The 17,243-nt window shown below is 36.1% G+C and overlaps 2 protein-coding genes across 2 annotated transcripts; both read left to right on the plus strand.

The window, feature by feature from the left end:
- The first annotated feature begins 995 nt into the window (after positions 1-995).
- LOC117410808 (cysteine-rich venom protein TEL1-like) lies at positions 996-5,626 on the plus strand. The gene is made up of 7 exons (XM_059025966.1): positions 996-1,064; positions 2,363-2,569; positions 2,870-2,960; positions 4,391-4,533; positions 4,765-4,859; positions 5,071-5,159; positions 5,386-5,626. The coding sequence occupies exons 1-7, from the start codon at positions 996-998 to the stop codon at positions 5,511-5,513; spliced, it is 822 nt and encodes a 273-aa protein (XP_058881949.1). The 3' UTR covers positions 5,514-5,626.
- Positions 5,627-10,573: 4,947 nt separating this feature from the next.
- Positions 10,574-11,749, plus strand: LOC131737327 (cysteine-rich venom protein Cau1-like). Its single transcript, XM_059025727.1, has 4 exons — positions 10,574-10,734; positions 10,966-11,060; positions 11,275-11,363; positions 11,531-11,749. The coding sequence occupies exons 1-4, from the start codon at positions 10,618-10,620 to the stop codon at positions 11,656-11,658; spliced, it is 429 nt and encodes a 142-aa protein (XP_058881710.1). The 5' UTR covers positions 10,574-10,617; the 3' UTR covers positions 11,659-11,749.
- The last annotated feature ends 5,494 nt before the right edge of the window (positions 11,750-17,243 follow it).

The following is a 17,243-nucleotide window of genomic DNA, read 5'->3' on the forward strand; positions in this document are numbered from 1 at the left end:
GTTCATATGTTTGGATTTCAATGTGCAGCTACATAATGCAATATTGGCAGCAGCACTTAACACACAGAAAGCGCCAGCCCATTTTAATTTTTTAAGATGAAAATGACATGTTTACTTGATCTGTCTTTAGATCCTGAATTTGGAAATGGGTGAAACTTTAACAAGTATTATGCACTCCAATAAAGGTTTCTCCTTTAACAAATAAAATCCTTTAAGTATTGAATGACTTGCTCAGGAATGTTTGTCAGATCACACTGACCATATCATAGGAAAAAGTTGCCCACCCATTGTTACTCCCAATTGCACATTTTTTAGCCTCGTATACATACAGTTTGTAACCTCAGAAGATGATTTAGACCACAGATTATTTTCAAAATGACAAAATAGATCTATATCCACCACTCCCCTTTCACAATGATTTACTGAAACTTGCATTAGTGGCAAGGATGATAAAGAGCAACACCCACAGACATAATTATCTCTAATTGTATTTAAAAAATGAGTGTTTGTTACATCACCTATTTTGACCATATATAGAAAAAATATACCCAATGGACCTCAGGAAAATACTATATATGCTGACTTCAGGTGTAGCTTTTTTCATTAGAACAAGTTCTCTTCTAAACCAGCTAAGGTAAGTGTCTGGCATTGTAAATGTTATTATTTAAATGATGTACCATAATATATCATGTTTTGGAAATAACTGATAGTCCAATATAGTTGGTTCAGTGCAGTAAAAAAAAAAAAGATGAGAGAGTGACAACATTTTAACATAACAGGAACTCATCTTGCAATACAATTAACTTTACACAACAATTCTGGTAGTATGTCTTATTAAAACATGGTTATCTGACAAGTAATTCTGATATCAAAATTAATATGAATACTGTTATTTGATTAACTGTTCCAAGTCACGAAAACAAAACTAATATTATAATTCATGTTTCACAAACTTGATCATAGATACAATGTATCTTTTTAGTGCCTTTGCTAAGATGTCTGCTCTCACCTTGGCTGTGTGTTTAACTGCACTGCTGCAGAACTCTGTTTCTCAGGCTGCGCTGGTAAGTACTGGTACAAGTGTGGTCTTTCTAATTTGGCCAAATCAATGTCAAATCAACCATATTATTACGTGCATTTCTGCTTGCAGTCTATTTTACTAATTGTTACTTCTAATGGACTACAACACATACTATTTCAACTGCTACTAATATTAGTGGAATATGATTTGTTTTTAATGTAAAACATCATGTTTTAAATTTCATTTTTTATTAAGAAAAGTTTGGGAACATGAAAAGGCTATTCCCATCAAGGCTCGTCCCTTGTTAGCACACCATTCTCCCCTACTGGGGGAGATCTAATTTAAAAGCACATAATCTAGTCTTTTTTTTTAAATATTCCCAGTGTTTTGGATCCTATTACATCACCTTGTTTGCTCTTCTGTGCATTTATAACTCTCTGTGCAGAAAAGTGCTTCCTACCTTCCGTTCTAAACTTACTTTTACTCAGCTTCCATGTATGCTGTCTTCTACTCTCTGCATTAAATCTGAAGCAGAGTCTTGGGTTAACTTTATCGATACCATTTATGATTTCACAGATTTCAAGTCCCCTCTTCCCCTTCTTTTTTTCAACTGGACAGATTTATTTGAACCTTTCCTCATACAGTAGCTCATGTCATGAAGTCCTGGGATCAGCCCAGTTGCCCTTCTCTGTCACTACAATGATTTTTTGTAGTGGGGTGAACAAAACTGCACACAGTATTCTAGGTGGGGTCTAACTAGGGCATTGTACAATATTAGCATAACCTCTCTAGACTTGTATTCCACGCTTTTTGAAATATAGCTTAACATTCTCTTTGCCTTGTTAATTTCCTCACCACATTGGTGAGACACTTTTAATGATGACCACTATCACTCCAAGGTCCTTTTCAAAGTCCCCTCGTTCCCTGTTTCCACCCCCTTCATTTTCTACTTATAACCTGTTTATAATATGTTTATATATATATTCATTTTTTACTCATTGTTTCTTTAAAAAATATTGAAAAAAGTGTGTGTTGTTAAATGCAGTACCTGCATACAGTATTCACTAACAATATTTTCTTTCTTGTTTTCTTCCCAATTTGGTATCACAGCCTGGTGAGTTCTACGCTACTCTTTGTAATGTTGTTTTAACCAAGAGAAACCAAATGCAATGACATCATGCAACTTAGCAAACAAGAACATAGAAAGGAGCTCATGAGAAACCACCATAAAGTTTAGAAAATGCATTCTACGATCTTTGTCAATAAAACAGATCATTTGGTCTGGTGGTTCTTGTTTTAGAGTGGCTAAATTCTAAATTAAGGAGAAATCAAGGTTAATAGAAGTGCCCAGACAGGGAATCTGTTGTGTATATTCAGTATATAGATAGATATACACACACAAGACCATTTGTGCTAACTGGAAAAATCTCTGCTAATATATCAACAGATATATTGACTAATGATCCCAATGTTCAGAAAACCATTGTTGACAAACACAATGCCTTAAGGAGAGCTGTGACCCCACCTGCCAGCAACATGTTAAAGATGGTAAACTTCATATTCTTACTACTTCTCATACTATCACTATTATCTGCTGTATTATTGAATTGTGGTTCGTCACAAAATTATTGTATTTCTTGTTCTTATTGTATTACTTGTATTGTAACACTTGAATGTATTTGTATTTGCTTGCGATTGTAAGTCGCCCTGGATAAGGGTGTCTGCTAAGAAATAAATAATAATAATAATACATGTTTTAATTAAATACATATGTATTGTATAACATATATTTGCTTATTTTATTCCCTTAACTAATACATGTCTTTTTATTTTATTTGTTACTCAAAGGCATGGAGTGCAGAGGCAGCTGTTAATGCTAAGACATGGGCCAATACTTGCTCAATGAATCACAGCTCTTCTGACACGAGAAAGATCAACAGTAAGTGTATTAGGCTTTTCAAGGAAATATTTTATTATACACAAAAAATGGCACCAAAAATATTGGCTGTAAGTGAGACGATGTAGCAGAGATGGAATATGCTATACACCACAGTGTTTAAAAAATAATATAACTACTATTCATCTATCACTTATAAAAATTCAGATGTTTTGGACATCTGTTCAACAGGTCATCTAATATATATATATATATATATATATATATATATATATATATATATATATATATATTTACATAAGGACCGTAAAGCGATTACATTTTTTTATTTTTTTTATTGCGATTAATCTTGAGATTAAAGATTTTAATCTCAGTTAACCTTGGTTGTAATTGCATATTTCATTGGTACGATTACTGCATCCATTTAATTTTGTTTTATTGCTATTTTTATTATCATCCAAAAAACATCCCTACATAAAAACCCTGTTTCCTATTTCTGGATTTCTATTTGTTGTTCTCTCCTATTTGTTGGTCCTTCGTTATAATTAGCAAAGGGCCCAGTTGTACTAACAAGATCAAAAAATAGGCCACGTTTTACTTAACATTTTAAAATTAATAAATAAACAATTACCATAATGAACATTAACATAATATTTTGCTTAAAACATATATTTTCTTTTGTATTTGTTATGCTCTCATTAGTATCCAATAGTAGATTCAGTGTCCCTCAGTTCTGGCAGATTTTACTGTACTTGCTGAAGCGGTTTTCTTCCACTGCTAATTAAATAATGTAGCTACTAGCCACCTAGCTAACAATTTCATCCCGAAGGCTACAGTGAAACTTACTGCCTTTAGTGAAGACCGTGTGAGTACATTAATTATTGTAGGTAGTAATTGATAGTTAGTTAATCACCACAGGCTTTAACCCCCAACTCCACATACCAGCCAGCATTTTTGTAAATAACAACAAATGAAATGAACAACAAAATAAACATTTTATTTGTGTCATCATTGCCAAGGTGACAGTGCCAGTTTCTCAACACACAGTACCGTAGTCGCTCAGTAACCAGGTGCAAACAGGTGATTGATCGATCTGTAGGAGCGTTACAAAGGTGCCTTTGTTAAAAATAAATAAAAAATAAACAATCTAAATTTATAAGTGTTTATTTGTTAGGAAAATAAAATGTAAGTCTAATATTTTATTCACAAGTCCTTGAGTGCTTTGCTACATAATGCAGTTCTGTGACTAATTTTATATTCAAACAATGACTACACTCATTCAATCCTGGCATGCACTGGAGTGTATCAAAATGGTGCAGCAGGAAATGAATTACTGTATGCTAAGAGGGACAGAGGAGTGGGATAAATTTGCGTTAACAAAAAAAAAATCTCCAAAAAAATGTATGCATTAATCGCTGAAGTTAACTGCGATTAATTGACAGCCCTCATTTATATGTTTTTAAACTTCACAGCTAGCGGGTGTGGTGAGAATCTTTACATGTCCTCCAGTGCAAATTCCTGGGATATGGCAGTCCAGGCCTGGTATGATGAAGTCAAAGATTTTAAGTATGGAGTTGGATCAACAAATGGTGCTGTTGTTGGACATTACACCCAGGTAAAACTACTAACTATAACCTCACTAGTTTAGGTTAGCATCTATCTTATTTTGCAGCCATTATTTATCTCCAATGTCACATCAAATTTCTCAAAGACGAATCTATAATAATAATAATAAAAAGTACTGTCCCTAACTACATTGATAGCCACCAATGCATTTTAGTCAAAGACATGTGTGTTTTTCTGTTTTAAAAGTTCCTGCTGTGAATGATTTTCAATTCCCTTTTAGGTTGTGTGGTACAGGTCTAACAAGGTTGGCTGTGCAGTTGCTCATTGCCCTGGTTCTAAATATGAGTATTTTTATGTATGCCAGTACTGCCCTCCGTAAGTTATGCTTTTTTAATATATATAATTTAACATTAAGCAAAATTCTAAGCATTATAAAGGCTTCTTAAACAAACAGTACACATTTTTGGGATAGAACAAATACTTATTTTGCACTGTTACAAAGTTTAAGTATCTATAAGTAACAATTATTTACAAATTTAGGCATTCAATGCACATACTGATCTGTTTTGTATCTTACACTGTACAGAGGAAACAACCAGAATTTATTAACCACACCCTATAAAGCTGGTCCATCATGCGGTGACTGCCCAAATGCTTGTGAAGATAAGCTCTGCAGTAAGTATAGAAGCGATTACTTTATGGTATTAAAAACTAAATTGGTTTTATTGGTTCAGAACAACTAAAATCATTGTAGATGCTAATTTATGTGCTATGTTCCAGAACATGTAATTCAGTTATGTAAATAACACTCTTAAGACTGATGCCAATGAAAATACCTGTTGCAGCATATATGCATATGCATACAAGTATATAACTGTTTTTTTTTCCTCTTTCTTAAAAGCAAACCCATGTTCCTACTCAGACATGTATTCCAACTGTCCTGCTCTGAAAGGGACTTTTGGATGTGGCCACCCATCGGTTTTGGCTTGGTGTCCTGCTTCATGCAAGTGTACAAATGAAATCAAATGAACTGCTCCCTGGAACTTTACTTGCATGTAACATCAATACAATTTATTGATTAAACTGTACTGATACTTTTAACCTAATGATCTAGCAAACACTATATATATATATATATATATATATATATATATATATATATATATATATATATATATATATGCTGTAAGTGTACATTTCAATTAAAATCATGCAACTAAAAAAGGTGTCAAGTCTTATTTTTTGTCTACTCTTCCTTTACTGGCTTTCAACCTCACAATTCTAGTGTTGTAAATATTAGGTGGTGATCATTAATACAATATTTAGTGCATTTCTGAACAACTGTCACTATTTGCAGAGCAAATGGGATACATTAGCATGTTGTCAGTTCTTTCAAAGGCAATGTATAAATATTAAAGAAATCCATCATATAAAAATGAACGGCTGTGAATGTACTAGTGTAACAGATTACACTGTTGCAAAACAAAGTGCTATAGTTAAAACATATTTTAAACAAACAAATAAATGCCGTGTTGCCTTTAGTGCCTCACTTACCTCGTAGATAGAAAATAAAATGTAAAAACAGCGTAATTGGCATAAGTGTATTTATTTCTGGTGTTTTATGTCTTTTGCATCTGTGGTAAGCACATTCAGAGTAGTTTAGAATGTGTTTATTACAAGCAAGATCACTTGTAGATGATGCATCCTGTTTTCCAGATAAGCTCTATGACAGCCATAACAAGCTCTATGACAAACACAGCAGGCATTTAAAGTTCCAAACAGCCATATTGTATTCTGCACACTGTGGCTACTGGGTAAAATTCCCTTTCTAAAATCACTGCAGTATTGTAAAATACTCTACCCATAATAATGATTGTACTTAATAAAAAAAATATAGTAAATAAATATTTTCCCTGAAATGTGTCAAGGTAAGAAGGTTTTTGGACTTGGAGCAGAAAGCAATTAATAATTCATATGTAATAAATAATAAAGATACAAGCATTCAAGCTTGCAATAAATAACAGCATGCCCTGATGAATTAGCAGACACAATTGTCTTACTACTGTTTGAAGTTATGGATGAAATATCTACTCATCCCAACAAATATATGTCATTATAAATAACCATAAATCTAAAAGTGGTGAGTTATTGACAGAGCTGTAAGGCAGCATTATTTGCATGGGACTAAAAACCAGGTGTCCTCAGAGTTGGTCAAATGCAGAGGACGTCTAGTAACCTCCCAGCATGGATTAGTTTTTATTAAGAAAAGTCAGTAAATTCAAAATGAAATGCGATGTGGCCAGAGAAGGCACTTTTGTGCATGATTTGTAAACATTGAACCGGATATAAATAACTTATTTAGTTGAACCTTCTTTTCCAAAGGCTAGAATAACCGTTTTGTTCTTTGAGTGATATGTATTTACATACATATCTTCAAATGCACCATTCCAAGCATCCATTTAAGAGTTGCACAATCATAACGTTACCCCGGAAATGCTATATCAATTCTAACATAACACTGACATGGTCGATTCGCACAGGAGTAAAAAGACACAGGACGCTTAAGTTTGACATTTTATAGAAGGTCCTAATGTCCTGTAAAATTTTATCTGGGATAAAAAAGTAATTGACAGTTTGCACAGGTCTACATTTCATCGATGTCTGTATCTGAACCTGTTTATGTGCGTCTGATCATGGACTGTTTAAAAAAACACAGTAAGTTTGTTAGTGGAGGCATAGGAGTGAGAGGAGCCAGAGGCTTTGTGAGGCGCTGCAGAGCAAGTATTGAGAAGTACTTGAAATAAAAAATAAATAAAACATTCTGGCATCTATTCAAGAATGCCTAGGGGTCGGTTTTTCAAAACTTTGATAAAACGATTTCCGTATTTGATTGGGATTATATTGTAACGACACTGGGTCTGCTGTACCAGCGTTCAGGAAGGTTCTGTGACCCAAGGTAAACAGTTCAATGCAGCAGGTGTTTGGAGGACGTCAGAATCACCATCAATTAGGGGCTTGGCTTGCCGCACGAGTGGTACCCAGTTGCAACATTGTTGGCACAAACCAAGGGACGAAATGTTGCAACCATCGGGGGATTGAGAGCGGGAAGCCTGGTCTGCTTGGGATTGATGGCTGATGCATTGGGGTTGTGTCCTGGATGCGTGGATATGTAGTGGGTTGCTGCTTCTGCTGCCTGGCTGCTGCTCAGATGGAGAGACAAGCTGGAGTGAGAAAATGAATGCAGAAGACAGAACCACGGAGAGCTGAAGTGAAGTGGGACTACAGCAAAAAGAAACCAGACTACACTTAGGCCTCAACAGTGCATTTTATTTTACTTTCTTTTCTTTTTTTTATTATTCATCACAGTCTGAGTAGCACTCGGTTGCTCAGTTGTAATTGTACCACTGGCTTGTAAAGCAGCACGCTAATATCAGCCCGGTGTAAGAACATAAAAACGTTTACAAACGAGAGGAGGCCATTCAGCCCACCTTGCTCGTTTGGTTGTTAGTAGCTTATTGATCCCAGAATCTCATCAAGCAGCTTCTTGAAGGATCCCAGGGTGTCCGCTTCAACAGCTTCAACAACATTACTGGGGAGTTGGTTCCCGGTTTATTTGGGTGTTGCTCTTCACACCTCCTTTCAACACATTTAAATTAACAAAGTGAGCTGGGAGAGGTGGACTGAAGTAATGCAAAATATAATACTTTAATGATTAGTTTGTCTTTATGCAAAACATGTGGGCTACATTATAGCCTGTGGCAGAATCTATGTTTTGTTCAAAACTAAAAGAAGTACAACCAGATAAACATATAATATGTTGGAAAGACATTATTTGTCTCTGTTTTGAGGGGCACTACATTAGTGAAATGTTAGTGCTGATCACCAATGTTACTCTTGGTCAACATTAAATGGATTTGAAGGTTTTACTATTTCCAATAGAAAATATGCATTTGGAGTCTGTGTAATTTCATTAGAAACTGCTTAAATCATTGTTTAAATACACAACAGTCATTACCGTAGCATGTTGTCATTACTGTAACTTTAATGTGATTACCGTGACAGGGCTTGTTTTTATATATAAAACTGCAGTAGAATTAGCAGGAGTGACTTCTGTACTAATAAGGTTCTGAGGGGTTTATGTTTTAAAAATTCAGTGCAAATGTATGTTTTTGATAAAAAGAAAGGTTAGATCAAAAAGTGTTAATTTCTAAAGTTTAATTGCATTGGTCAAGAAATATGATATAATTCTGACTGATAGTTGATATAATGATGTAGAAGAATGTTTTGTTGTTATTTTGCATTATACAGTAATTTAACTGTTTTAAGAGAGGATGTGTGTTATTAAAAATACATAGTAGTTTAGCTAACGTTACGTTGTGCAGCTACACAACGTAACGTTAACATTGGCAATAGCACTCAAGCACTGAACACCCAGCAAGTGCCAGCCCACTTGAACTTGTTAAGGTGAAACAGTGAAAATGACATGTTTACTTGATCTGTCTTCAGAGCCAGTACATGGATTTGACGGAATTTGGAAATGGATGGGACTTGCACTAAAAAGCATTATGCACCACAATAAAAGTTTATGCTTTAACAAATAAAACATTTTATTTTTTTTTTTTTAAGTACTGAATGACTTGTTCAGGAATGTTTGTCAGATCACACCGACCATATCATAGGAAAAAGTTGCCCGCCCATTGTTACTCCCAATTGCACCTTTTTTTAGCCTCGTATACATACAGTCTGTAACCTCAGATGATTTAGACCACAGATTCCTTTCAAAATGACTGACTAAATCGGTCCACCACAGTGTTTAAAAAATAATATAACTACTATTCATCTATCATTTATAAAAAGTCAGATGTTTTGGACATCTGTTCAACAGGTCATCTAATATATATATATATATATATTTACATAAGGACCGTAAAGCGATTACATTTTTTTATTTTTTTTTATTGCGATTAATCTTGAGATTTAAAAATTTTAATCTCCGTTAACCTTGGTTGTAATCGCATATTTCATTGGTACGATTACTGCATCCATTTAATTTTGTTTTATTGCTATTATTATTATTTTTTATTATCATCATCCAAAAAACATCCCTGCATAAAAACCCTGTTTCCTATTTCTGGATTCTGAATCCTATTTGTTGGTCCTTCTTTATAATTAGCAAAGGGCCCAGTTGTACTAACAAGATCAAAAAATAGGCCACGTTTTACTTAACATTTTAAAACTAAAATAAACAATTACCATAATGAACATTAACGTAATATTTTGCTTAAAACATCTATTTTCTTTTGTATTTGTTATGCTCTCATAAGTATCCAATAGTAGATTCAGTGTCCCTCAGTTCTGGCAGATTTTACTGTACTTGCTGAAGCGGTTTTCTTCCACTGCTAATTAAAAAATGTAGCTACTAGCCACCTAGCTAACAATTTCATCCCGAAGGCTACAGTGAAACTTACTGCCTTTAGTGAAGACCGTGTGAGTACATTAATTATTGTAGGTAGTAATTGATAGTTAGTTAATCACCACATGCTTTAACCCCCAACTCCACATACCAGCTAGCATTTTTGTAAATAACAACAAATGAAATGAACAACAAAATAAACATTTTATTCGTGTCATCATTGGCAAGGTGACAGTGCCAGTTTCTCAACACACAGTACTGTAGTCGCTCAGTAACCAGGTGCAAACAGGTGATTGATCGATCTGTACGAGCGTTAGTAAGGTGCCTTTGTTAAAAATAAATAAATAAAAAATAAACAAAATCTAAATTTATAAGTGTTTATTTGTTAGGAAAATAAAATGTAAGTCTAATATTTTATTCTCAAGTCCTTGAGTGCTTTGCTACATAATGCAGTTCTGTGACTAATTTTATATCCAAACAATGACTACACTCATTCAATCCTGGCATGCACTGGAGTGTATTAAAATGGTGCAGCAGGAAATGAATTACTGTATGCTAAGAGGGACAGAGGAGTGGGATAAATTTGTGTTTAAAAAAAAAAAAAAAAAAATCGCCAAAAAAATGTACGCATTAATCGCTGAAGTTAACTGCGATTAATTGACAGCCCTCATTTATATGTTTTTAAACTTCACAGCTAGCGGGTGTGGTGAGAATCTTTACATGTCCTCCAGTGCAAATTCCTGGGATATGGCAGTCCAGGCCTGGTATGATGAAGTCAAAGATTTTAAGTATGGAGTTGGATCAACAAATGGTGCTGTTGTTGGGCATTACACCCAGGTAAAACTACTAACTATACCCTCACTAGTTTAGGTTAGCATCTATCTTATTTTGCAGCCTTTATTTATCTTCAATGTCACATCAAATTTCTCATAGCAGAATCTATGATAATAATAATAAAAAGTACTGTCCCTAACTACATTGATAGCCACCAATGCATTTTAGTCAAAGACATGTGTGTTTTCCTGTTTTAAAAGTTCCTGCTGTGAATGATTTTCAATTCCCTTTTAGGTTGTGTGGTACAGGTCTAACAAGGTTGGCTGTGCAGTTGCTCATTGCCCTGGTTCTAAATATGAGTATTTTTGTGTATGCCAGTACTGCCCTCCGTAAGTTATGCTTTTTTAATATATATAATTTAACCTGAAGCAAAATTCTAAGCATTATAAGGCTTCTTTAACAAACAAACAGTGCACATTTTTGGGATATAACTAATACTTCTTTTGCACGGTTACAAAGTTTAAGTATCTATAAGTAACAATTCTTTACAAATTTAGGCATTCAATGCACATACTGATCTGTTTTGTATCTTACACTGTACAGAGGAAACAACCAGAATTTATTAACCACACCCTACAAAGCTGGTCCATCATACGGTGACTGCCCAGGTGCTTGTGAAGATAAGCTCTGCAGTAAGTATAGAAGCTATTACTTTATGGTATTAAAAACTAAATTGGTTTTATTGGTTCAGAACAACTAAAAAATCATTGTAGATGCTAATTTATGTGCTATGTTCCTGTTGCAGCATATATGCATATCTATACAAGTATATAACTGTTTTTTCCCTCTTTCTTAAAAGCAAACCCATGTTCCTACTCAGACATGTATACCAACTGTCCTGCTCTGAAAGGGACTTTTGGATGTGGCCACCCATTGGTTTTGGCTTGGTGTCCTGCTTCATGCAAGTGTACAAATGAAATCAAATGAACTGCTCCCTGGAACTTTACTTGCATGTAACATCAATACAATTTATTGATTAAACTGTACTGATACTTTTAACCTAATGATCTAGCAAACACTATAGTGTACATTTCAATTAAAATCATGCAACTAAAAACAAGTGTCAAGTCTTATTTTTTGTCTACTCTTCCTTTGCTGGCTTTCAACCTCACAATTCTAGTGTTGTAAATATTAGGTGGTGATTATTAATAAAATATTCAGTGCATTTCTGAACAACTGTCACTATTTGCATAGCAAATGGGATACATTAGCATGTTGGCAGTTCTTTCAAAGGCAATGTATAAATATTAAAGAAATCCATCATATAAAAATGAACGGCTGTGTACTAGTGTAACAGATTACACTGTTGCAAAACAAAGTGCTATAGTTAAAACATATTTTAGACAAACAAATAAATGCCGTGTTGCCTTTAGTGCCTCACTTACCTCGTAGATAGAAAATAAAATGTAAAAATAGCGTAATTGGCGTAAGTGTATTTATTTCCGGTGTTTTATGTCTCTCTTGCATCTGTGGTAAGCATATTCAGAGTAGTTTAGAATGTGTTTATTACAAGCAAGATCACTTGTAGATGATGCATCCTGTTTTCCAGATAAGCTCTATGACAGCCATAACAAGCTCTATGACAAACACAGCAGGCATTTAAAGTTCCAAACAGCCATATTGTATTCTGCACACTGTGGCTACTGGGTAAAATTCCCTTTCTAAAATCACTGCAGTATTGTAAAATACTCTACCCATAATAATGATTGTACTTAATAAAAAAATATAGTAAATAAATATTTTCCCTGAAATGTGTCAAGGTATGAAGGTTTTTGGACTTGGAGCAGAAAGCAATTAATAATTCATATGTAATAAATAATAAAGATACAAGCATTCAAGCTTGCAATAAATAACAGCATGCTCTGATGAATTAGCAGACACAATTGTCTTACTACTGTTTGAAGTTATGGATGAAATATCTACTCATCCCAACAAATATATGTCATTATAAATAACCATAAATCTAAAAGTGGTGAGTTACTGACAGAGCTGTAAGGCAGCATTATTTGCATGGGACTAAAAACCAGGCGTCCTCAGAGTTGGTCAAACGCAGAGGATGTCTAGTAACCTCCCAGCATGGATTAGTTTTTATTAAGAAAAGTCAGTAAATTCAAAATGAAATGCGATGTTGTGGCCTGAGAAGGCACTTTTGTGCATGATTTGTAAACATTGAACCGGATATAAATAACTTATTTAGTTGAACCTTCTTTTCCAAAGGCTAGAATAACCGTTTCGTTCTTTGAGTGATATGTATTTACATACATATCTTCAAATGCACCGTTCAAAGCATCCATTTAAGAGTTGCACAATCATAACGTTACCCCGGAAATGCTATATCAATTCTAACATAACACTGACATGGTCGATTCGCACAGGAGTAAAAAGACACAGGACGCTTAAGTTTGAAATTTTATAGAAGGTCCTGATGTCCTGTAAAATTTTATCTGGGATAAAAAAGTAATGGACAGTTTGCACAGGTCTACATTTCATCGATGTCTGTATGTGAATCCACCTGTTTATGTGCGTCTGATCATGGACTGTTTAAAAAAAACACAGTAAGTTTGTTAGTGGAGGCATAGGAGTGAGAGGAGCCAGAGGCTTTGTGAGGCGCTGCGGAGCAAGTATTGAGAAGTACTTGAAATAAAAAATAAATAAAACATTCTGGCATCTATTCAAGAATGCCTAGAGGTCGGTTTTTCAAAACTTTGATAAAACGATTTCCGTATTTGATTGGGATTATATTGTAACGACACTGGGTCTGCTGTACCAGCGTTCAGGAAGGTTCTGTGACCCAAGGTAAACAGTCCAATGCAGCAGGTGTTTGGAGGACGTCAGAATCACCATCAATTAGGGGCTTGGCTTGCCGCACGAGTGGTACCCAGTTGCAACATTGTTGGCACAAAGCAAGGGACGAAATGTTGCAACCATTGGGGGATTGAGAGCGGGAAGCCTGGTCTGCTTGGGATTGATGGCTGATGCATTGGGGTTGTGTCCTGGATGCGTGGATATGTAGTGGGTTGCTGCTTCTGCTGCCTGGCTGCTGCTCAGATGGAGAGACAAGCTGGAGTGAGAAAATGAATGCAGAAGACAGAGCCAAGGAGAGCTGAAGTGAAGCGGGACTACAGCAAAAAGAAACCAGACTACACTTAGGCCGCAACAGTGCATTTTATTTTACTTTCTTTTCTTTTTTTTATTATTCATCACAGTCTGAGTAGCACTCGGTTGCTCAGTTGTAATTGTACCACTGGCTTGTAAAGCAGCACGCTAATACCAGCCCGGTGTAAGAACATAAGAACGTTTACAAACGAGAGGAGGCCATTCAGCCCACCTTGCTCGTTTGGTTGTTAGTAGCTTATTGATCCCAGAATCTCATCAAGCAGCTTCTTGAAGGATCCCACGGTGTCAGCTTCAACAACATTACTGGGGAGTTCTGAGTCAACATAAATTCCTAGGTCTTTTTCATAGTTCCCTTCTTCAATTTCAGTATCTCCCATATGATATTTATAATGCACATTTTTATTGCCTGCATGCAATACTTTACACGTTTCTCTATTAAATGTCATTTGCCATGTGTCTGCCCAGTTCTGAATGCTGTCTAGATCATTTTGAATGACCTTTGCTGCTGCAACAGTGTTTGCCACTCCTTCTATTTTTGTGTTGTCTGCAAATTTAACAAGTTTGCTTACTATACCAGAATCTAAATCATTAATATAGATTAGGAATAGCAGAGGACCTAATACTGATCCCTGTGGTACTCCACTGGTTACCTCGCTCCATTTTGAGGTTTCTCCTCTAATCACTACTTTCTGTTTTCTACATGTTAACCACTCCCTAGTGTAGAGTCCCGACTTAATACAGTGGCAATTCGAGAACCTGCAAATCCTGAGTGAGCCTCCTTCATTTACACGCAATGCTACAATATTGTGAAATCGGGTTTTTCACACACTCTGGGTGTTATTTTCAAAAGAGATCTGCTGTGAATTGAGAATTTACTAAACCTGCAGAAAACACGGCGGGACTCTATCCAGTTTGGTTAATTCGTTATTCTGACAGTTTCTTTTGGCGGAATGCCTAATGATCTAAGAATCTGTGTCTATTTTCTAAAGACGGTGTTGGCATTGTTCCAGGGCATGGCCATCGTCCTTCGGACAAGAGGACCAGAGGTTGCGGGCTGCAAGCCTTGGCGGTGGCGGGCGGCTGCTTTTTTCAGCAGAGGGGAGGGCTGAGGTCCACCGGCTAGCTGCAGCGTGTCGTTGGGCCCTCGGCAAGGCCTGAAATTGCCAAGCAAAGGGGTCCCTCTGGGGGAAGCCAAGTTCCCCTGGGTAGGCCAAGGCCAAGGTCGGGCCCTCCTGCAGGTGCAATGTCTCGGTTCTGAGATATAATTGCCCACCTGTGTAGCGCAGGAAGTCCAGGCCCAGTATGCAGGGTTCCTGGACCACTGCTACCCAGACAGGGTGGTATACTGTCCGTCCAGCCACTTCAGTGGTGAGGTTGTCCTGCAGCACTTCCCCCTCCAATGCAGCTGCCAGCTGTCCAGCCTTCTCGGTAGTGAGTGCCGCCATTCTGAACTTGATGTGGTAAGTATTTTGTATTGAAAACATTTAAAAAGAAAATGCAAAATGTCCCATCATAATAAATGTGCATTTATAATGAACATAACTATAAAAATAGCATGATGGGTGCTGGAATTTTGATTTATAAGATGCATTCTCTGTTTCATTTGATGCAAATTGAGTTAAACTGCATTTACTATGGTGTAATGACATAGTTTGTTGTGTAATGTCATATTACTAATTGTTAGGGCTTTTGTTTTGGTTATGATTTAGAAAGTCCTCCAGTCCATAAGTGCAGACCGAAGGATATCAAGGATCTGGAAAGATTCTGTATGGAGGAATGGTCTAAGATCCCTCCCAATGTGTTCTCATATATATATATATATATATATATATATATATATATATATATATATATATACATACACACAGTGTGTATAGAAAGTCTACACCCCCCTTGAACTTTTTTCACATTTTGTTGTGTCAGTGCCTCAGAGTTTCATGCATTTAAATGAGGATTTTTTTCCACTTATCTACACAGCATACTCCACACTGTTAAGGGGAAAAAAGTTTTTATTGAGAAAAAAATGATATATTAAAAATACAAAACTGAAAGATCATAATTGGAGAAGTCTCCACCCCCCTGACTTAATACTTGGTGGAACTTCCGTCCCAGTTTCAGCTTTCTTGCAGAGGGCTGCAGGACTTCCTCAAGGACTTCTCTGTACTTTGCTCCATTCATTTTCCCTTCTATACTGACAAGTGCCCCAGTCCCTGCCGATGAGAAACATCCCTATAACATGATGCTGCCACCACCATGCTTCACAGTAGGGATGGTGTTCTTTGGGTGATGCGCTGTGTTGGGTTTGCGCCAAACATAACGCTTTGCATTTAGGCCAAAAAGTTCAATTTTAGTCAGACCACAAAACTTTTTGCCACATGGCTACAGAATCTCCTTAGTATTTTTTTGCATACTTCAAAACGGGATTCAAGGTTGGCTTTCTTGAGTAATGGCTTCCGTCTTGCCACCCTACCATACAGGCCAGATTTGTGGAGTGCTTGGGATATTGTTGTCACATGCACATTTTGACCAGTCTTGGCCATAAAAGCATGTAGCTCTTGCAAAGTTGCTATTGGCCTCATGGTAGCCTCTCTGATCAGTCTCCTTCTTGCTCGGTCATCCAGTTTGGAGGGACGGCCTGAACTAGGCAAGATCTTGGTGGTGCCATACACCTGCCACTTCTTAATAATCGTCTTGACCGTGCTCCAAGGGATATTCAAGGCCTTTGATATTTTTTATACCCATCTCCTGATCTGTGCCTTTCAACAACTTTGTCCCGGAGTTCTTTTGAAAGCGCCTTGGTGCTCATGGTTGAGTCTTTGCTTTGAAATGCACTACCCAGAAGAGGGAAGCTACAGGAACTGCAGAATTTATCCTGAAATCATGTAAATCACTACAGTTTAACACAGGTGGAGGCCACTTAACTTGGTGTGTGATTTTGAAGGCAATTGGTTACACCTGAGCTAATTTAGGATTGCTATTTCAGTTTTTATTTTTAATTAATTTTCTACAAATTTCTAGAATATTTTTTTCACTTGGAAGCTGTGGGGTAGGATGTGTAGATAAATGAAAAAAAATAACTTTAATGCATTTTAATTCCAGGCTATAAGGCAACAAAAGGTGAACATTTTGAAAGGGGGTGTAGACTTTCTATAGGCACTGTGTATATATATATATATATATATATATATATATATATATATATATATATATATATGGCACGGGGTAGGATAATTGATGGACGTTATGTTGCTTCACCTTTCTTGTCATTTGTATCCAGCTTTAACGAGCTCAACAAGAGAACAAGAGACAGGTGCCCCGAATCAGCGCACCGGTATAAAATATGCTCTGACCAGCAATCTGCGTCTGTGTGTAGTAGTGGAGGAGAAAAGACGTGG

Source organism: Acipenser ruthenus, chromosome 6, assembly GCF_902713425.1.
Source record: "Acipenser ruthenus chromosome 6, fAciRut3.2 maternal haplotype, whole genome shotgun sequence".
In the NCBI taxonomy this organism is placed as follows: Eukaryota; Metazoa; Chordata; class Actinopteri; order Acipenseriformes; family Acipenseridae; genus Acipenser; species Acipenser ruthenus.